At 33.5% G+C, this 22,767-nt stretch overlaps 1 protein-coding gene and 1 long non-coding RNA gene across 2 annotated transcripts in view; both read right to left on the bottom strand.

Annotated features, from left to right (window-relative positions):
• Positions 1-226: 226 nt before the first annotated feature.
• Positions 227-22,767, bottom strand: part of LOC127861008 (hemoglobin-3-like) — a 370,059-nt gene continuing 347,518 nt past the window's right edge. The window contains exons 3-4 of the mRNA XM_052399384.1: positions 658-883; positions 227-514 (exon numbers count right to left, since the gene is read on the bottom strand). Of these exons, the coding sequence (XP_052255344.1) occupies positions 365-514; positions 658-883 (376 nt within the window). The 3' untranslated portion in view covers positions 227-364. The remainder of the gene's footprint in view (positions 515-657; positions 884-22,767) is intronic.
• Positions 13,255-16,198, bottom strand: LOC127861126 (uncharacterized). Its single transcript, XR_008040087.1, has 3 exons — positions 16,026-16,198; positions 13,447-13,577; positions 13,255-13,268 (listed from the first exon to the last, which is right to left on the bottom strand). It is a non-coding gene; the product is annotated as an uncharacterized LOC127861126 (long non-coding RNA).

The following is a 22,767-nucleotide window of genomic DNA, read 5'->3' as shown; positions in this document are numbered from 1 at the left end:
ACAAACAAGGTTAATTTAATGCGACGGTCACTCGCTGGAACATTCTCTAATGTGTATAATATATCTCTAGTTCAACGCACCACACACTCTTATGAGTGTCGGATAAGAAATAACTAAAGAGTCGGCGATAGTCTGTTTGGGTTTGCAAAACTAGTTATTCCCAAAAAAATACTGAAACATCCAATAAACGATGTGCATCAATACTAATTTTATTACAAAGGTCAAGCAAATTTTATATTGACTGAGATTACACAAATTGTTTATACATTAAACAACTGCTGTTGTCTTCCGAACTGCAAGATTTGAACTTTACCAGTGTGCACTCTACACTCAGGTGTCTATAAAATGTTGTTTTTTTCCGCTGTCATACCCCGTCTTCTCGGGTATGAAGTAAGGTCATGTGATCACGAATCACCGTGGAGATAACTGTCAACGTGGCTGTCCACGCACCTAGGGTGATGTCATCACATTGCGTCACTTCCTGAATGAACGTAGTGAACAGTGTAAATGCGTCCTGAAAGACCGATAGTGCCATGAATGAAAAAGATAAATATTCACATACAAACCATGTGCGTTTATGGTACATGTAAGACAACGTTAATCGCCCTGTTTCACAAGCTTAATATGTCTGAAGAAAACAAAGTAATCTAACAATACCTGGAATTCATTTACGGCTATCTGCCGCCGAAAATGGTTTTCTGTCATCTTGTGGATGAGAACCGTAAGACATTCCACGTCATCCAGGTTATCCACGAATGACGTAATTCCGTGTTTGAAGTTCAGCATGTGCGCACGCAGCTTGGGTGAGCTGCGTATGGCGTCAAAATCCATACCATCAAATGTCTTGAAATATGCCAGAATGGAGGGGTATGTTTTGAAGAGCCTGCGGAAATAAAAAGAAGGAACACGAATTGTCCGCTCTTAACCCAACCACAATTGCGATCTGATAAAAAACAGAGAAAAAGGGCATTTAAGAAACAACAGATTCATTCACAATAAATGATTTCTTTCTTCGGCGACCCCACTAATTGTTAATTATATATTATGTACCGGATGAAGAACTCGACGCCGTGTTTCTTCCACTCGGAGCTCAGTTTCCCCCAGCTCTCCCTCACAGCCTCCTTTTGGCGCCTCGTGATGCCCGTCACGTGATCAGCGGGGTCACTCATTGAGAACGATATTCTTTCAGAAATAAAATTAAAAAAAAATAAAAAAATAAATTAACTACCGAATCGTATTATTTCTGTGTATAGAATGCTAAAGCTGTTATATCATCTTTAACATGAACGATTTTTTTTGCGTTTGTAATATGTATGTAATCATATCATATCAATCCGTGTCGACGCAAGGTAACAACAATACAGTTAATAAAGAAACTAAACATAGAGTATGATTGAAATTAGCAATAAACGATGATTTCATCAACCGATTTAATTGTCGTAATTTTCCAAATTAAGAAAAAGTCTTTACACAAGTGTGAGCGTTTGATATTACATTGAATATTTATTTATCACAGTATTAGTATTCACATATAATCAACAAAACCATATTGTAAACTAGAAGTGGCGCGGCAGAGGCCGACGTGTATCCCCACGCCGCATAGATGTTATATTAAAAGGAAATTTTGAGTGGGCAAGGCCTATATTGGTGGGGACAGGGCATGGATGGTCGAGATAGACGGTGTAGTCATAATAAATGTTGAGTATTAAATTGAAGTCAATTGGTGAATAAATGAAAAAGTTATGTTGAAACAAAATGTTTGGGTAGGAAAAAAAATTGGGTACGAAAATTTTGGGCACGAAAAAATAATGCCAAAAAAAATGGGTACGAAATTGGGTACTAAAAAAATTGGGTACAAACAAAAATTTGGGTACGAATAAATTTGGGCACGAACAAATTTGGGTACGAAAAAAAATTGGTACGAAAAAAGGGGTAAACAAAAATCTGGTACGAAATAATTTGGGTACCAAAAGAAAATTAGGTACGAAAAAAAAATGTGGGTACAAACAAATTTGGGTACGAACAAAAATTTGGGTACGAATTTTTTTGGGAGGAACAAAAATTTGGGTACGACAAAAAATTTGGTACGAAAAAAAATTGGGTTCGAAAAAAAATTGGGTACGAACAATTTTGGGTACGAAAAAAGTTAAAAAGTTTGGGTATGAAAAAACAATTGGTATGAAAAAAAAATGGGTACGAAAAATGTTGGGTCCGAATTTTTTTTTTAGGGGGTACGGGAAAGTAGTATCCGTGGAACTCTCGATAAATTTGAAAGAGGATGGGAACCAAGCTGCCTTTAACTTTATCAATGGCCATGGGATATGTAATTTGGACATGGATAGTCGAGATAGACCTTGTTGTCATAAGAGATGTTCAGTATATAAAAGAAATTTGTTCATGTCAGCGCCACGAGTTAAAATATTATTTTTCTATGATCACGAGTGAAATAACAAACGATCGTACACTGACATGAACAAATTTTCTGTTTCTTTTATGCCTCTTTTTTTCAAGAAAATGATTAACAGCTGTTTCCGTTTTGCTGAAAAGTTACCCTTTCTAGGAGTTTCTCCCGTGGCTTGCCTCAATACATTTCAAAACATAAAATGACGTCATTAGTGTGACGAAATGACGTCATTATACCAGCGAAATTCTCCAGCTAAACTCTTTTACAATAAAAATAAACGGTGAAAAAGCATAAAATAAAAAAAAAATGTGTTGGATTCGGTGGAATGTCGATTTTAATTCACTCGTGATCATATATATAAAATTATTTATGATAATCTAAAAATAGAAAAAGGAGTTCCGAAAATTTGTTCTTTTCACCGGTGAAAATAACAATTTATTTTCATTGCTGTTATTTCACTGCAGAAATTTCATATTTTATCATTAGGTATAAAAGAACATTTTCATTGGCCAACGCGATAAATGAAAAGCGGCGCACCGTTTACCCCAAACTGTGGTAATGCAGTGCATCGATGTAGGGCTCGTTGACCGAGTTTCTCTTGAGTTTGAGTAAAGCTAATATTGTTTAGTGTCACTGCTTTGACTGTTTATTTCAAATACTTCACGAATGAGTTACAATTAATTTAACTCCTTAATGTGTATTGTATAATTTTTTATTTTATTTTTCCCTTTATTATAATATACATTTGCAGTAAAAATTACAAAATAACAAAATATAATTAACTCTCAATTTAAGTCGTTTCAGAATACAAACGACTAGCTTTATGCTGTCAAATTCATAAATAATTTGAAATACAGATTGTACATTTCATGTACAAATTAATTTGGAATATTAACAAAATAATTAAGCCGAATTACCGTCACGAACAGGACAGAAACCAATCAGTGACTTCGTGCAGTTAAGTTTAGGCTACCGGTTAAAGTCGAATTGTGGCTGTTCTATGCATGAATATATACATATGTCTTCAAATATCCATATCAATAATTCACGATATGTATTATCTTAATTAACAATCGGCTACGCATGTTAATGGAATATTCATGATGTCAAAGTTACATCTTGTTTTTTCCTTATTGTCACAAACTGAGATAAAGCTTTGCTCGTTGGAAGTATTCTTGTGTCCTAATCGCGACAATTTAACTTGGCATTTGTGTGGAGTGGGGGCTTTTAGAGGTAATAGTCACGTATGTTTAACATGCGATAAAGATCAATACATTGATACTTTGGTTTTGAATTTGATGTTTTGTTTATCAATTCATTTAACTGATTGCGCGCTTAAGTAACGTGTATCAACATATCAATCGTATTCAAGTTTTTATTATTTATTGAAATTGTATCCATTAAAGATGCCACTACCTCCGCCTGACACAAGTTTTATTTAAGTAATATAGCGAATAATTAAACTAGTTTAATCACAAAACAACACTTTACTTCGACCTTAAATATAAACCAATATTTGTTTACAGCAAGTAAACAACGGATATTTAAAAACTGAAACGAAAATAACAGAAAACACAATAAATAAAAGCATAACTGTAAGCGAATACCTAAAAGAATGGCTGTCTTAAGCGAACGCAACAGAAAAGATACATAGTAAAGGTAATTGTTAATTTGTTATCAATAAGCAGTACGACCGAATAATTACATACTTAGCCTAACATACATCGGCAAGTCTATGTATCTGTATGTATTATTAACTATGCTTTTATATCATGAACATAATATGGCCGCTTATGCTAGACAAGTAAGCGATCAGCAATTACTTTCGTTTTTAAAGAGAGTACTTTTTTCAGCTTTGACATTTAACAGGTTATTTATCTACGGTCCTTATTTTTGCAATTTTTTGTTTCTTGATGATTATGTCAATAAGTATGTTTTTTAATCAGCAATGTTAAATGAACAAATCAGAGCTAAGAAAAGCGCATTACTAAGAACCGAAATTTCTCCTTAAGTGTTATCGATAAATTAGGTTTTTATTAGTTGATAAACATTTCTCGCGATTAGCCCACCAATTATTATAAACCATTTAAATTTTATTGTTATTCATGGTATATATTCGACAACAAATTCCGACACGGAGCGTATACATTTAAGTTTTAATTTTTCAACACAGAAAACATACTAAACATAAATGAGTAATTACATGTTATATACAAACCTGTTTTAATCCAATGTGGTGGACAAAATTTATGTTAAATTTGGTTATATTAAATATACAGTACGTGAACAAATGTGTTCATATTTAATATTCCAAACGCATACACCAGCGGTTGTACTTTCGCACGTCTAAGTAAAGCACTATACGAGCGATCGCAGCTAACATAGGTTAACGGAAGCAGAGGTCTTCACATGGTATCCACCCAAATATATGTGTGCCCTGGTCACGCTCGCACAGCATACATGATCGAAAACTGAACTGTGGTTTGTAAACCCAAGGATATATACTCGAGAGATGAAGAGGGTTATAAACCATATTGCCACAATTCAAAATTAACTCTAGATAAGAATGTAAATACAGAGCGGGCAATCACAATGGTTGCTGATCACACGCCTTTTGTGTGTGTCTGTAATTGCCATGTATTAAGAGGGCGAATTTACGAACTTTTGCAGTATAAAGCACTTGTTGAATTTCATTCCGGGTGGGTTTAACAAATACGATCCCTAATTAATACTCTTATGTTTAGCTCGATGTTAAGAAATCTTTAACATTTTAAAGCTTTATTAGTAATGTGAGGATGATTCTACCGCGCGAACCTCCATAATATACATTTAAGAATAGAAAGCTCGTTAAGACAAATTACATTTTGATTATTAGCAAACGAATGATATTCAATACGTATTATGAAGGTTTTTTTTGTACATATTTTTATTTCCTATTTCGTAATTAATCTTTACATTATTACGTTTTCGGACGATTAACAATTATTAAAAGTGTAATGTCCGAAAATTTATATACAAATAATATACCATTTAAATATACATATTGAATAAACGTTTGGATGCTCCTCTGTTAGACGGAAAATCTGAAAATAAAAGCGTGTGCTTGTAAATACAACGACGTGACGTGTTAAAAACTGTAGCATGCTTCAAATAATAATCAACGTAGTCATAGTGTTTTATGACTCTACGTGTACAGAATTGCACATTTATATTTGGATACAGGTGCAACATGCACGCTTTTCATGCGTGGAACTTGATTGACGACAACGGCAATTTTACGTTCACCGATTTTTCATGGCGTTCATGTATAGTGAAAAGTGTACTCTCTAGATGCGTACGAAGGGACTCATAATTATAATCACGTGGCAGTTAAAAAAAACGGTTTTGATCAGTTTTATAAAAGGACATGATGAAATATACAGTTAGTGGAATTAAATTGCTACCGCGTATTTTTTTTTAAAGGTTATTGTTTTTACAACTTAATCGCCATAAAGATTAAATTGCTCACCATTTGCTTCTACCTTTTCATAAGTTACTATTGTTATCCGACGCCAAAGGCGGAGCGATATAGAAATCGCCATGTCCGCACCCCCTGTACGTCGATAATCCAGACTGAGTAGGATAATTCAAACTGAAGAAAAAAATGGCGACAGAAATAAAGATAAAGTCATTTATTTCTAAGAACACGTTCATTTAAGGTAGGTTGTGACATAATAAACATTTCTTTTTTTATAAAATGTTATTTGCCGGATAAAATGCGCTAATAAATCCATAACAATAAAAAAACAATTACGTCGAAATAAAATGAATATGTTTTACAATCTGGAAAAAGTAAATGAAATTGTCGAAAGTTTTAGGTCAAAAACAATTTTAATCGAATGTTTTTAATGTTTTAATGCTTTGACTTATGTATTAACCTTTCATATATGTATGTAAAAAAATTTGATTTGCGTAAATGCTCGAAAACGCAATATATTCGTATTTGTTTGAGACAAGAATATACAAATTGGATAATGATTGGATAATAATACAGTATGGATAATTCCAAACTAATATTAGGAACTTAAGTCGATATAATGGCCAAACTGCAAGATGTCTTTATGTTAAGATCTATGTAAAATGAACACTGTTGTATAATATTTCGAGATTTATTTAATTGCTTACAACAAAAGCATTTTAGCACATTGTTAAACAATCATCATGAAAAATGATTTTGTTTTCTTTTCAGGTAAAACAGAATATAATGGAAAACTACAGATGGTATTATTGTACAGAGTACTCGAAATGCCTGATATAAATACTGATCCATAACACAACTTACCATTACGTAGTAAAAAATAAAAATTAGAGAACTAACCTTAGATGAAACAACTGGCAAATTAGGTTATCGTACAGAAATATATGCTGACATTACTCCACAAAACATAGATGAACACCATCAGCAACTCACTATTGAAAATGGCGTTATCAAAGTGATAGAAAAAGTTAATCAAAGTGCCTGCCCATCGCCAGAGGAGTGCCCGTGTGAAGAATTGGAATCGCATAAGAACTGTTTCGGCCGACATTTGTTTTCTTCAGTTTGATTTATCCAACAATAATCAATAATACTGAAAATGTACATTTATAAAACTGTATTCAAATGTTGAAAATAAATAAGCATTTTCATACGAATGCTTCAATCAGTCTGGTCCTACCACGTAGCGAAATAAAGCCAATACTATGTGCCCAAGCCCCGGCTCTAAAACTATTTGCCACCAGTTTAAAGGAGCGAATCGACGGTATTTCTTATATAATGAAATATCAAATATTCAAAATTACAAAAAGTCCAAATTTTATTTACAGAAAATCGGAAGGAATAATACGCAATTGATGAAATCGGAATGAAAACTAGTTAAAAGTCAACAAATATTATTCCCACCAAGGTTTCAATAGGGTTCAAAGTCATTCCATATTTTACTACTTCTTCAATTTTCCCGCGCCGGCGAAAAGGGTCACGGGGAAAACTTTTTATAATACATAATTTTCAGAAGATGCTTACAATTTATGTCTGTGTACTGAGGAATCATTGAATATATTCTTTTCAATGTGTAAATATATTTCGGAAAGTAAAATGCTATACTAGCCGTCGATATGCCCCTTAAATACTTTTGTACCATTCGCTGCAATCTTTCTGATATAATGTATAATGAATAAAATCAGTAATGCCTTAAATAATATTCGAAACCTCTAATATGGTGACAAATACATGAATCAGAGGGGGCAAGTGCCACTTTAACCTGCAGCTTCGACTCGAATCCCTTTAAATCAAGTGCTTATATATATATATATATATATATATATATATATATATATATATATATATATATATATATATATATATATATATATATGTATATGCAAGTTCCGATGAAATTGATTTCACTAATAACAATTAAATGAATGTTGATGTTCGTTGAAAGTATTTGTTATATTCTATTATACACATCGTGTGAGTTTTGGGTTATAAATAGTTGTTTTTAAAGAATAATATCCAACCTGTCTCTGGAAAACATGTTCAATATATCGTAGTTTGTGCATTATCCATTTTGAGTTTTGTTATTATCCACAGAAATTTTCATATCAGTTTGGATTTATCCATAAACTTTTATATCCGTCCTGCAAACACATGATTTTTATACAGAAACACACTAGGTGTTAAAAGTAAAATTGTAAAGGATATTCATGATATAATTTGGCATATCTCTGTTACAGTTTCGATCGCTCTTTTGTCAATAAACGTGTAAATAATTCAACACATAGGTCCCACTTCATGAAAATAAGCATTTTCCGAAGACAATTTTCTCGTTTTTTTACTAGAAAACTATTAAATCATTGCAAAACTCAAAACCCATGTGTGTGTCAGACATTCATTGTCACATGTGTAGAGCAATTACGTCCTTATAGTTACTAAATTAGCAGAAATGATAAAATTATTACCTATTTTTCAATTTCAGTTTCGGCTGACATTATTTTCTTCAGTTTGATTATCCAACTCAGTTTGGATTGTCGACGTATCGGGGGTGGTCCGTCAGTCCGTCAGTCTGTTTTTCCGTCCGCCCGTCTGTCACAAAACGTTTTAGGCTAATATCATCATCATCATCATCATCATCATCATCATCATCATCATCATCATCATCATCATCATCATCATCATCATCATCATCATCATCACCAACATCATCAGCATCCATCCCTTGACCGGTTGACCGTTGGGAGGGAATGAGGTACGACGATACAGAAATCCTCCTCCAGTCAGGTATGTTGTGTGCTGCTGAGAGTAATTCATCCACTCAAAGGGATGTCCACCATTTTACATTGTCCATCCAGCTTTTCTTCTGACGGCATCGACGTCGATCTCCCTCTCGCTTGTCCTGGAGAACAGTCTTTCACACAGAATCCTGCCTGGTGACGTGTCCAAGCCAAGCAAGCTTTCGTCGATTGACTGTCGCCAATAGGGGCTCTTGAGGTCATACACGTGTTGCAGTCATGGTCCGGACGTACTCATTGGTCTTTCGGAGCAGTCTTCGGAGACTTTTATGGTATAATGCCTGTATGCCTGTATCATGCGTTCTGTGTCCGCGTGATGGGTTCAGGTCTCGCAGTCGTAGAAAAGGATGGCGACTGGAGGGACTTGGAGTGCCTGTACTTGCTGGCGAGGCTGATGGAACTGCTTGTCAACAAACTGCTCAGTATGGCCATCGTTGCGGTCGCCAGGGCAATTTTTTATTCGGACCTCAGCGATACTGGTTCCATCTTTGGACAGGGTTGCGCCCATGCACTTGAAGCATAAAGTGGACTATTTTCATTATGTAAAACAGTTTCTCGACTCGGTTGCGGGTTAGTTGTTCATATATCGTATATAAACAGTATTTAACATATACAACAGATTGCATTTAATCCTCGAAAAGTAGAACTTGTGCGAACAGATTTTCAGAAACCCACTATTAACCTTAATTGTTCACAAGGGAACAACTAAAAAAAGAGTCTCATTTAACCTTAGGGTCTCACTATCGGCACAGGCGTCGACAGAAATTATTTGTTAACGTATATTCTGAGAATGAGTATATATACTAGAACCATTGCGCATTTGTGATTTTCTTTAAAAAAACAACAAATTCTACACATGCGCTATTCATGCAGTAACGTTATCTCGCATTGCCGCATTTGAAATTTTCTTCCCAAAAATATATTCTACACATGCGCTATTCATTCATTGGCAATGTTTTTGGTAATGCCGGGTAATCAGACATGACTTGTCAACAAATGTTAATTTTATCTGGATGTTTATTTTATCAATTCACTAAGTATGTTTGATGTCTTCTTATCCTACCTAACACTTCTTGAAAAACTTATGTAAGATAAAATGTTTCCGACACTTGTGAACATTTTGAAAAAAAAAATAAGCATAAGCTTCGAAATGAATGTAAATAATCTGATAAGTACATGTATCGTTGTATAAATAACTTATAGAAACATTCCTACAATATTTACCATCATAAAAGATATTTATTTCACCCGGTGTTCCTCCACTGGGAGCGTTTAGAAATGGCAAAAACCTGAAGACTACTGAAGTTGAGAGAGTAGTTTTGAACTCTTCGGCCCATTCGTGGCCATCGATTGGAGCAGAGAACGAGATTTCAACAAGGAATGCTATACACATGAAAAGATTTAAACTCATATTTTGTTAGCAAATAGTATGAATATGAAAACAATACTGTTTAACTAAAATCAGATATAGTCAAACCGGCTGTTTGATACAACCTGATTGCAATTTACCGACTTCTGTTCGATCTTCATGATCTGCCTGGAAATTTTTTGAGCAATTTAAGAAACAATGAACAGTAAAATTCGCATCATTATAAACATACATGTTCAAGTATTGTATTAGTGTTTTCGGTTATTAAAATGTCTTGGCATTAACTGTTAGAAAGCAGCATGTGCAAAAAATAACTATTAAACTATTTAGTAAGTGTGAGTTTTTTGTTGCACAAACTAAAGTATTATTTGTTTGTTTATATTAAATAAACACATGAACGAGCATTAATAAAACTGTGGTCATGTCCATGGAACGCTCAATGCAAAGCTCTGGGTATTTAAATCGGTTTTAATGAGGTCCAAACCGTACAATTGGTCCATTTTTTTCATATTACATTTTATTGTAAATAAAAATAAACCTTACAACATCGCGATTTAAATTGAATACCACTGAGAGAGAAACAAATTAATGCAATTACCATTTAACCCCCCCCCCCCCATGGTTATATACAGACCAGAGCACCAGAACCGTACACCTTCTTAGGCAGAATACAATCTGAAACGAGTATCAACTATAATTAAGCCTCGCTCTGTGAAAAGGTTAAATGAATGTGCAGTCCGCACAAGCTAATCTGGGGCGATACTTCCAGCTTGAAAAGTATTTTTCGTTTACAGGAAGACTCTTTTTTACGAAAATCCCGTTTAAGCGGAAAGTGTCGTTCCTGATCAATCTATGCGGACTGCACATGCTAATCTGGGACAACACTTTACGCAAATGCATTAAACCCCGTTTTCTCAGAGCGCGATTCAATTATTTGTGAATCAGATGAAATGATAAAACCCTTCTTACAGGTTGAAAACTGTTTGGCAACTATAGCGAAACGTTTTGTAGTTTCGTTACAGTGTGAATGATGTTTTCCGTTAAAAGAATGTGCAAATTTATTAATTCCTCTTTTGCCAGGAACCGTGCGCGTCTCTACCTTTTTATATATTTTTGAGACAATTCTTTTGCTTTTCAATTATTTAAATTAGCGATCAAATAGTTCATGATCATTTTTATGTCAGATACTGTGCACTTTCTCCTCGACTGCTTAATCTTTATCTATAACCTTTCCAATCTTGTAAAACCTTTTAACAAATGTGCGTGTTTTAACTACGGAAATATTTTCATTAAATGAGCAAGCATTCATATAAATGTTGCCACTTTTATTTTATGTCATTTCTTCATCGGTTTAACCAAATTGAAACTGTATAAACCAACAGAAGAATAAACACTAAAATAATGTGATGATTATTTTTTCGTAACTTACAATTCAAAGGTCAAGGCCAGGCGGAACGCATGTTAACGTAGTTGACCTAAGTGAGTGTTCAAAGTAACAAACCCGATTGTAGAAAAGACTGCTTGCTCATGCTTACCATTTTAACTGGCAATTGACCTTTTTTAATCAAATGTTTGGTCTAAATGGACGTGTGCCAATGACCTTATCCTTCGGATGAAAGCGTTCGACATCTGATACATCTGACGGAAGCGTTAGAGATCTGGTCCCGCTAACGGATATGGATTCAGTAATTTCTTGTTTGATATTGCCTTTTGGTTGCCTATGCTAATATATTTAAGGAAACATATTTGTTTGACATGCTTCAATATATCATAAGTTCTTCAACATCACATTGGTGAAACGGATGATGTGTCAAGTTGTACAAAATAACTTTTACATTAATAAGACAAGAAGGATACGCATATATAACTTTGTACAGTTTCAAATGATAATACTGTTCAACCGGATGATGTTCGTTTATTCACCGTCTCTTATATACATTAGCATAAACGCGTGTTCTAATCATTCAAGTCATGTGGATTTTAATGTCAACTACACAACTTAGTTTTCTATTGTATAATATTTGAAATGTCATAATGCACACTGTACATTAACCACGAATGTTTACATAATTATTGTAGAGTAACCTTGAACAGGCGTCGCGCGATCGACACGTACTTGCCTTGTGAAGGTCCCCCTTTTTTACGCACGAAAACCACCTGAGCGATTGAAACTGATTTATTCACAACAATTCAATACGTTATTTACAGCTACATGAAAAGCTTTTAACCACATGATCTGCAATCAAATTAATCTAACATTAAACGTTTCAAACACAGTCAAAGGTTGATGATTTTAGGTCGTGGATTTGTCACAAACATTGATAATTAAATGCGTTGTTCACTCGCTGGTACAATCTCTAATGTGAATTATACATTTCTATTTCCAACTGATACACACACTAACTGATGCGTTTCGGATGAGAAATAACTTGCGAGTCTGCAGTAGTCTGAACGGGTTTGCAAGCATAGTTATTCTAACAAATACTGCAACGTCAAATAAACGATATGCATCAATACAATTTTATTAGAAAGGTAAAGTAAATTGCATATTAAATGAGATTACACAAAATATATATACATAAGACAAGTGCAGTTGTATTCCAAACCACAAGATTTGAACAGTGTCAGTGTGCAGTCTACATTCAGTTGTCTATATAAAAAATCCGCTATCATACCCCGTCTCCTCTGGACTGCAGTAAGGTCATGTGATCACGAATCACAGTGGAGATAACTGTCAACGTGGCTGTCCACGCACCTAGGTTGACGTCACCACATTGCGTCACTTCCTAAATAAACGTAGTGAAAAGTGTAAATGCGTCCTGAAAAAAAAGATTGTGCCATGAATAAAAAGGATCAACATTCACACATAAACTTCGTGCTTTTAATGGTAAAGATAAAAAAGTTCAATCGCATATTTTCATTAGCTTTATATGTCTGAAGAAAACAAAGTTTTATAACAATACCTGGAATTCATTTACGGTTATGTGCCGCCGGAAATGGTTTTCTGTAATCTTGTGGATCAGTACCGTAAGACATTCCACGTCATCCAGGTTATCCACGAATGATGTAATTTCTTGTTTGAAGTCCAGCATGTGCGCACGCAGCTTGGGTGAGCTGCGTATGACGTAAAAATCCATACTATCAAATGCCTTGAAATATGCCAGAATGGAGGGGTAAGTTTTGATCAGCCTGTGGAAATAAAAAGAGGGAACACGAAAAGTCCGCTAAAAACCCATATTGATGCCCGGATATAAATCCGATCTGATAAAAACAGAGAAGAAACGCATTACTGAAACAGTAGATTCATTCACAATAAAGCATTGCTCCCTTTGGTGACCCCACTAATTGTTACTAATATTGTAAGTACCTGATGAAGAACTCGACTCCGTGTGTCTTCAATCGGAACTCAGTTTCCCTCAGCTCTCTCTCACAGCCTCCTTTTGGCGCCACGTAAAGCCCGTCACGGGGTCAGCGGGGTCACTCATTGAGAACGATATGCTTTCAGAAGTAAAATGTTAAAGATATAAAAATAGATAACCTCCGATTTGTGCTATTGCTGCGTACATAATTTTACAACTGCTATGTCACCCTTTAAAAATATACGACTTTTGTGTGTTCGTAAACTATATAGGATACTATTATATCACGCTTAAACCAACCATGTATGACCATGTATGACACATAAATGTATCACATAAAATAAACGAACCATATTGAAGATAAATAAACAGTGCATGAAATGAATGACTATTAAAAACCCATTGACACTCACAATCAACGAATTTTTTTTACAATATTTCGAAAAATAAAGTTAACACATACATAATCAGTGTACCTTAGAGCAATAGCCAAAATGTCAACGCTAGATTTGGTTTGGTAACTCGATACAAAATGCTCATTTTTTTATGTGACAATATATTCCATGTTTACTTTCTGCGCCGATATTCGATAAATAAATAAATAAAACATACATAAATAAATAAGTAAATAAATAAATGAATTATATATATAACATATATATATATAACATTTAATTTTTCATCTGTGTGGAGTGGTTGCTATAAGTGGTAGTTGTCAGGTCTACACTTGGAGACTTTTCTAACGCAACGCTTTTTAAACTTAAATATCTCAGTAATGCGTTGAGCTTTTGATTTTAAATTGCAAATATAATCATTTGACTATATTATGTGCAAGATAACGACAAAACCATTCATCCGTGACGATCGCGCGCTGTTGCACATGTGGTAGGTGTGGTTTCATCTTTTTGCACGTGAAAATGGTAAAACGCGATATGATTCTAATTTTATTTCAATGTCGTCATTTAAGATGCGTTGTTACACCAGGAAAACATCAAATTTATTTAAAATTCAATATGTCTCGTATAAAATTTAAGGAGAGCAACGGCGCAATCGGCGTGTTGCAGGCTACCTTCCCCAATTGCTAAAGCATCCGATCGTCACGGATGAATCGTTTAATTGCACATTCTGTAGTCAAATGATCACATGCGCATTTTAAATGAAAATATTAACTCATAACTGAGATATTTTAGTTTGAAAAAATGCTGAGTTCGAAAAGTCACCAAAGTGTAGTGCAACGCTATATATTCCCAATTTAATTTCAATTTCATCATTCTCGGTAGATGTTTTCACCAGGAAAACATAACATGAATAATAAAAACAAAATTGCTCGTATGGATATTCATGAGCGCAATGTTCAAAGCCGCTCGGTCATTAAAACGTGTAAGTTAATGCGTTTTACTGTTCACATTATTATTTTATTATGTGCGATTTTGAGAATTTACTTTTTCAGTGATTTTTTTAATTTGTTATTTTTGATACTTTAATGTTGATAAATTTCAGTTAATTTTACATAAAGTATTAGATATGTGTTACATTAGTCTGAGTCCAAATTTCAACAAAATTCGTTCTAAAATAAAGGAGCTATATTGATTTGAATACGTGTTGGGTAAGAAAAGTATCCAAGTGACATGCGATTCAAGATTTGTGTCTGCTCATTTTATGTTTTGTTTACCAATTTAAAAGATTTTTATAAATAAAATATGAAAAAAATATTTAAAAATCTGTAAATAATTACTTATCTTCACCTTTATAGAGCCTTTAAATGAAACCCTCCAAAAACATGTTTTGTATATTCGTATTAGCAGAACGAACCTTAGGGTTGATAAATAACAAACTAGAATACAAGTTCAGAAGAAATGGTGCTTAAATTGACGAAATCATAGTTTAGATAACTGCAAAATAATACTGTTTTTAGAGTCATTCCAGTAAAAAATACTAGCTCTCACCTAACACGTTACCGTCTCTTCTGTGCAGATTATTATGTATGTACCATACATATACCGGTACTTGTCGGTAGCAGTGTGTCGCCAAAAGTATACCATGATTTTAAGTTAGCTAAATTCTATACTTGACTTATCAAATAAAATAAACATAAGATAATTCTTTGGAACCAAAGCATTTGATTTCATCAGATGAACCGAAGTTTGTTTTTTATTAGCTAGTATGCATTTTTGGTTATTCCGTTGAGCACTTAATCAGTTGACTTAAAATGATAACTCGGTCTTTTCAAAATACCGAATGAATAAACTAAATTAATTTTTTAATAAAGCAGATTTTACTATTTGCATAGTTGATATAAAGTCTATTTGTCTTTTTATTCATTTGGATAGCTGTATCTTAAATACTTACGAAACCGAACTGTACATTTAACATTCTTTAAGCTTTAAAAACGTTGTTGTTGTTTTTTCTCAAGATTGGTTTCATCTTAAATATAAATGCAGTCTTACACGTCTATTTACGTCATGCATTATTTCGTACCTAATATAGAAGTTCATGTAGAATGACTTGTATAAAGGCTATTGTCAAAGAAGACGTATTGTTTCGTCAGCGTTCTATGTATGAAGTAAAGAAAGGTATCTGGTCGTACCTGGAATTCATTTACGGTTATCTGCCGCCGGAAATGGTTTTCTGTCATCTTGTGGATGAGAACAGTAAGGCATTCCACGTCATCTAGGTTATCAACGAATGACGTAATTCCGTGTTTGAAGTTCAGCATGTGTGCACGCAGCTTGGGTGAACTGCGTATGGTGTCAAAATCCATACCATCAAATGTCTTAAAATATGACAAAATGGAGAGGTATGTTTTGAAGAGCCTGTGGAAATAAAAGAAGGAACATGAATTGTCCGCTATAAACCCAGCCGCAATTGCGATCTGATAAAAAAGAGAAAAAATTACATCACTGACACGACGTATTCATTCACAATAAAGCACTGCCTTATTTGGTGACCCAACTTCTTGTTACTTATCTAGTATGTACCTGATGAAGAACTCGACGCCGTGTGTCTTCCACTCGGAGCCTAGTTTCCCCCCAGCTCTCCCTCACAGCCTCCTGTTGGCGCCACGTGAGGCCCGTCACGGGGTCAGCGGGGTCACTCATCTTTCCTGCTTTTTTATTGCATCTTAGTTAAATATCACCACGAAACCAGACTGCATGCGTTCAGTCCTTTGTATGTCAGACATAACTATATCATGGTGATCCAAAAACCGCCGGAGGTTGCAGCAACCAAAAATAAAACTATGATAAAATCAAAATGTGATTTGAAATGAAAAAAGGTGTTTAAGTCAACTGTGATGATATTTACATATGAATAAAATCTGCATCTTTCCTTGTTTTTATAATTCATACTTGAATCAACTTAAATGTTTTCTAGAGTGTAATATTAACACTACATTTAAATCAATGCGTGTTGTGAGACTCAACATAGTAATCAAACGAAAGTACAGCTTACTGCATCAGAAAATCATATCACAGCGCTTCAAAAATAAATAATAGTTTATGTTGTTACTTCAAGCATATACAAACTGTCGGATATTTCTTTAAAAAAATTGCGTGTCTGGCAAATGGCCAGTTTTTGGCCTGGGGCGAAGCCCCTATTTCATAGTACTGATACCGATTTCTGAGATGAGCTGACTTGGCTGGCTGCCAAAACCAAATTTGTATAACTCCGATTTACCACTTATAATAAGTGCGTGCGCAATAAATTAGTTCTTTGAAGATCTCAATAACCCGGCTTGTAAATACAGAACATCACTATATAACATGACAGTGTCATACAAAGTGTAAAAAATATTATTGAATCAAAATTGTTAAGCATTGGCTACGACATAGTTTTTATTGTTTACATGTATATTCATGCGAGAATAAGTTCCTCACTGTACGGTCTCTAACTACCGTTTCGCGGAGTTTGTCAAAACAAGAGCAACTTGTTTGCCATTAATAATAGTTTTACTTTGAATTTTAATACATGTAAAAAAATATGAATGAATCAAAGTTGTTAAGCATTGGCTACGACAAAGTTTTTATTGTTTACATATTCATGCGAGAATAAGTTGCTGACTTGACGGTCTCTAACTACCGTCTCGCGGACTTTGTCAAAACAATACCAAGTTGTTTGCCATTAACTTTGAACTATAATATTAACCAATAAAAATAAGTCAGTGGAACTTTAATTTTCCGTATTTTCTCTTGATTTTTACATGGTTTAAATTAACCTCAGCTTTAATAACAATGATACTGAAGATACAGTAGGGCACAGTCGACAGTGACAATTTTCGGATAAACTTCCTGGTTTTTGTCAAAGGTAAATTAAAATAAGTTTTTCATTTGTTTTTTTCATTACAAAATCAAAGTTGGTCTTAAAGGATGGAATTTCATGTTTAATGAATCTATTACACCAATCATGATGTTTGTATGAACCGTTTTGGCGGTCATAACGACGATTTTAGACGCTGTTTATGTGTCTGTTTGCCTAAGTAGTTGTCAAAATCTTAAACAATTCTCAACTTATCATTTGTTGTTGAAATTTTCTATAATGACAATATTAACATTTCGTTAAACAATTACCGGGCATATATTCCCTTAGACGTATTCTACTTTTATTTTATTTACTTAAAATTATTGTATTACATTTAACAGACTGTGAACTGAGCAAGATTGTATTAAAAACTAATATCAAATGTATGTTGCAAATCTTTGTGCAATCTCACAATGACAGGTTAGCGATGACAATTCCACGACAAATGATAGCATTAATGCATATGTCAGGAATGTGTTTAATTACAATGTATATTTGATTATTGTTATTGGTACATATTTAAATGTTTCTATTTTTGTCAAAATTTATAGTTTTTGATGTCAATATTATTGGTTGTGTTCATGATCAAGTTTAACATGAAAGCAATGATGATCTAAGATTCATAACAACAAATAAAGAAAGTAGAAAGAAAAAAAAAATTCTCATAAAGCACGACCAACTACACAAATATGTGGAAATGCTTTTGAAACTTTATATTTTCAATAAATTGTCGGACATGACCAAGAGGTTGCAGCTTAAGAAAACTGATTAAATGTTCTCAGTAAATATGTTTTTGGACTATCGGAATATCGTTAAGATTGTATTGAGATTCAATACTTTAGCAGACCTTTGTTTTCATTGTCATATATTATTTTCAACTATAACACAATCATAAATAACTATTTTGCTATATTTTATTTATTCAGGGGCTGAACCTACTACCTGGTAGTTTCAATGATGAACTATCATGATATAGGGCTAAAAGATGGATGTGCCAAATCCACCTCATGAAAAACAGATTGGGCAAAAGTGGAGTGCGAACACTAAATGATGTGCAGCTAAATAGCAGGTTTGATATGATTAACACTTTGCATTGTTTACACTGCACCTTCATGTATACCATGTGACTTTAAGATATGTGTTGGGAGAATAAGGCGCGACCCAGATAACATTTTTAAGGATGTCTTTTAAAATTATTTCACCATTTGTAATGGGATTAAGCCGAGAGCTCGCTCATTCTATAGATATTATGATTTTTTTAACAAATAAGTAATTTTCAGTAAAGTGCAATCGCGCGTTTGTAATATGAAGTCCCAACACTGATCTTACAATTTTCTAACCGTTCAAACGCGTCATTGCACATTACTGAAAAAAATACTGATTTGTTTACAAAAAATCATGATACCTATAGAAAACTCTCACGAATCAGCCGGCTCTCGACTTTATCCCATTTAAAATAGTGAAATATTTAAAAAGAAATCCGTGAAAATGTTAAGTAGGGTGCGCTTTATTCTCCCAACACAGATGGTTTACCTTTATGGTGTTAAGTATGGATACTATCTTTTAATATTAAACATTGACAATATACTATTCACTATGCATATCTTGAGGGTTCAGATTGTATAATGTACCAAACAATTAAAAAAAAATCGTCTTGATTATATAATTTTAATAATATTTCTTGTGTTATTTTCACATAGAGTAAGTTAAACAAGCATTAAGGCAAAACTAAAACATGACATGGTTTTCAATTTCAATAAATTGTTGACAAGCCAATAATATCTACTGGTGATATGTATTTTTTATGTGTTTGTTTAAGGTCTCTAATCAGTCATTTTTATTTTAATTATTGCAGATCTTTACAAGTGAATTTGGTAAATCCTGATGCAACCTGAGCTTACCAAGTTTACTTACAGTTTGGACTCTGTGTGGATGATAATATGGACAATATATTGTGTTCATGTTGTGTTGTGATTGACATTTTTTAAACGATAAGATTTTTTAATCCAGACTTAACAGGTGATTTTTCTTCAAAGAATAAATACAATACTTTTTTATTGATGTGCATGAATTTGAGTACAAAATATCAACAATGTGTATCTTGTGTTGTTTTTCCAATCAGTCTGTCATCCAAAGGTAATATATTAAGTATGAGAAGGGATTTTTTTTTTACATTTTTGTTGTTTCTGCACACCATGTCAAATACATGAAAATATATTTTATGCCCCCAACGGGCGGCATATAGTTTTCGCACTGTCCGTCTGTCAGTCTGTCTGTCCTCCGTAACACTTTTCGTGTTCAATCTCTAATTCAAGTAGTTCAAATCCAAACTTGGTCAGAAGTTGCATCCGGATAATGTCTAGGTCAAGACTAACATGGGTCATGCCGGACCAAAAACTATGTCATAGGGTCACTAAGTGCGTTTCAAACATTCAGCATGGTGTCCGCTCTCTAATTCAAGTAGTTTTCATCCGATCTTTCCCAAACTCTGTCGGAAGTTGTATCTACATTATGTCTACGCCAAGTGTGAACATGGGGCATGCCCGGCAAAAAACCAGTTCACTGGGTCACTTGGTGCGTTTTAAACATTCAGCTTGGTGTCCGCTCTCTAATTCAAGTAGTTTTCATCTGATCTTCACCAAACTTGTTCACAAGTTTTATCTAGATGGTCTCTAGGCCAAGTTCGAACATGCATGCAAAGAATTTGCAGAAAAAAAACATCTACAAACTGCAGCAGATGACATATGTAACAAACAAAATTTAAATATTGAACACCTGTTATGTAGCAAACTAATAGTGAAATAAAATAAAGGCGATGTATATCTCAAAACATTTACACACTTATGCTTTTATGTAGTGACAAAGTTACAGTTGGGGGCATCCGTTTCGTGTGGACACATTTGTTTGATTAATGATAAACAACTCATTCATAGTGATCGAACTATACAATATTCTTTACACGATAAGAAATACATTGTATTGTATGCCTGCTAACATTGTGGTCATAAAATAATATCACTAATACTTTTGTAGTTCATTTAAACATCAAGATTTGTGATGTTACCGTATGTGTTCATGTTATATTTGTATTTGATTTATTTTTACATGTAAATGAATATTTTGGTGTTTAAAGTTCAATCTAAAGTGAGTTAATTAGTGACGTGTGCCATTAACTATGTAGTGCTTGTTGCTTTAATTTTGTTTAAGTTGAAAATCATGTTTTTGAATCTCTACGTATGAAATGCACTATTGAATTTGGTTTGACACTTATGCGAAGATTAATAATATATTAACTTCAAATACATTGTTGATCACAAACAGCATGTATATGCAATCCACAAATTACTGTTTCCATAGCAACTGTTAACGTAATGTATTTTGTCTACTTAATTTTATCAATCATGGAACAAAATTGAATCGCTAAATAAACAAAATAATGTCTGGCAGTACAGACACACAGCACAAATTGTATCATGAGGAGTTATTCGTTTTAGTTTTAAGTTCATAGCGGTACAAAATGTTCAATTTCTGAATACACACCTTTTTCCAGAAAATGTGCATATATTTATGTATATAATAAACATGTAAATGAAGTTCCATATCTGTCTAGCACATATTTTGTTGATTTTCTGTGCTTTTTTGGCTTCAATTGTTAAAATAGTAATAAATATGAAAAAATAACATTTTTTGTTCCAATGGCAACCATGAGTATTTACGGATTAATATTAGTACAATTATTTCCGAACTTTGAAATTAATGATGTTCATCCAGATATGCGATCAATGGAGATATTATCAACACAAACTGATCAGCATAACATGTACCGATACTGGTTGAATAAGGACGTCATTTCATCCAAACGGGCATTCAGCATTTATGACACACAAAAAGTGACAAACCCAGATGGGTCATAATCTCGTTTCCAGCCACATATCTTCACCGCCTATGTAGGGTGGCCATGACTTAATGATCGACTATCCATTGTGACTTTTTGAAAAATGCAGCTGCAGCCTTGATTTTTATAAACCTGTTTATAATAATGCATACACATACTAAATCAATAAATAACTTCCGACAAAACGTCTTCTTAAAAAAAGATAGTTTGACTATGTGTAAAGATATTGACATCTATATACATAGTCGAACTATCTTTTTTTAAGAACTTAACTTCTTCCCAAACACACTATATCTAGCCCCAGGCCTTCAGCGCCTACGGCGCTTAGATTCTCCATGCGGACATGAGAAATTTACGAAAATTGTGACGTGACACAATACGCTTTTGATCTTTTTGCTTGCTTTTGGAAAGTTGATGCAGCCTAAATAAATTACATGTATACCTTATATTTTAAAAAATTCAACTCTATTATAAGATTACCAAACAATTAAAATAACATTTCGAAGAGTAATGGAAATTCGGAACGTAAAACATAATATGTTCATATTTATTGGATGATGCTGGAGCATTTGATGACTTTCACGAATAGTCAGTCGTGATTATTTTTTATATATTGATTAAACAAACCAACATATAATTTGAAATATTATTTATTTACGTTATTTTTTAAATTTAAATTTATATCGGCAACGCAAAAATTTGTTTTAAAACGAATAAATATATGATATTTGTTGGATTTGGTGGAATATCGATTTTAATTCCCGAGTAATTCACGAGTAATCATAGAAAATGATATTTTCACGAGTGGCGCAGCCATGAGTGAGAATATATTTTCCTATTATCAAAAGTAAATTAAATCGATATTTCACCAAATCCAGCAAAATTTCTTTATGTTTTATGTGTGTCAAAATCACCAATTAAAACAAATCAGATAAGTAAGGACTTTACTTATGGTTTAAGGAACTAGTATTTAGGATTTAAACCAGTTATGAACATCGTGTTATATTGTCTTACGTCGTACATATCCGTTACTCCAAACGATTTACGTATATGTGAGTGAAACTAAGACAATTTTGTCAAAATATAAAACAGAACAGATCAGATAGTTTATTTGCGACTTAAGCATATACAGCTCATC

Source organism: Dreissena polymorpha, chromosome 1 (genome assembly GCF_020536995.1).
Source record: "Dreissena polymorpha isolate Duluth1 chromosome 1, UMN_Dpol_1.0, whole genome shotgun sequence".
NCBI lineage: Eukaryota > Metazoa > Mollusca > Bivalvia > Myida > Dreissenidae > Dreissena > Dreissena polymorpha.
The sequence above is the reverse complement of the archived record's forward strand: the minus strand, read 5'-3'. Positions and strand labels throughout refer to the sequence as shown.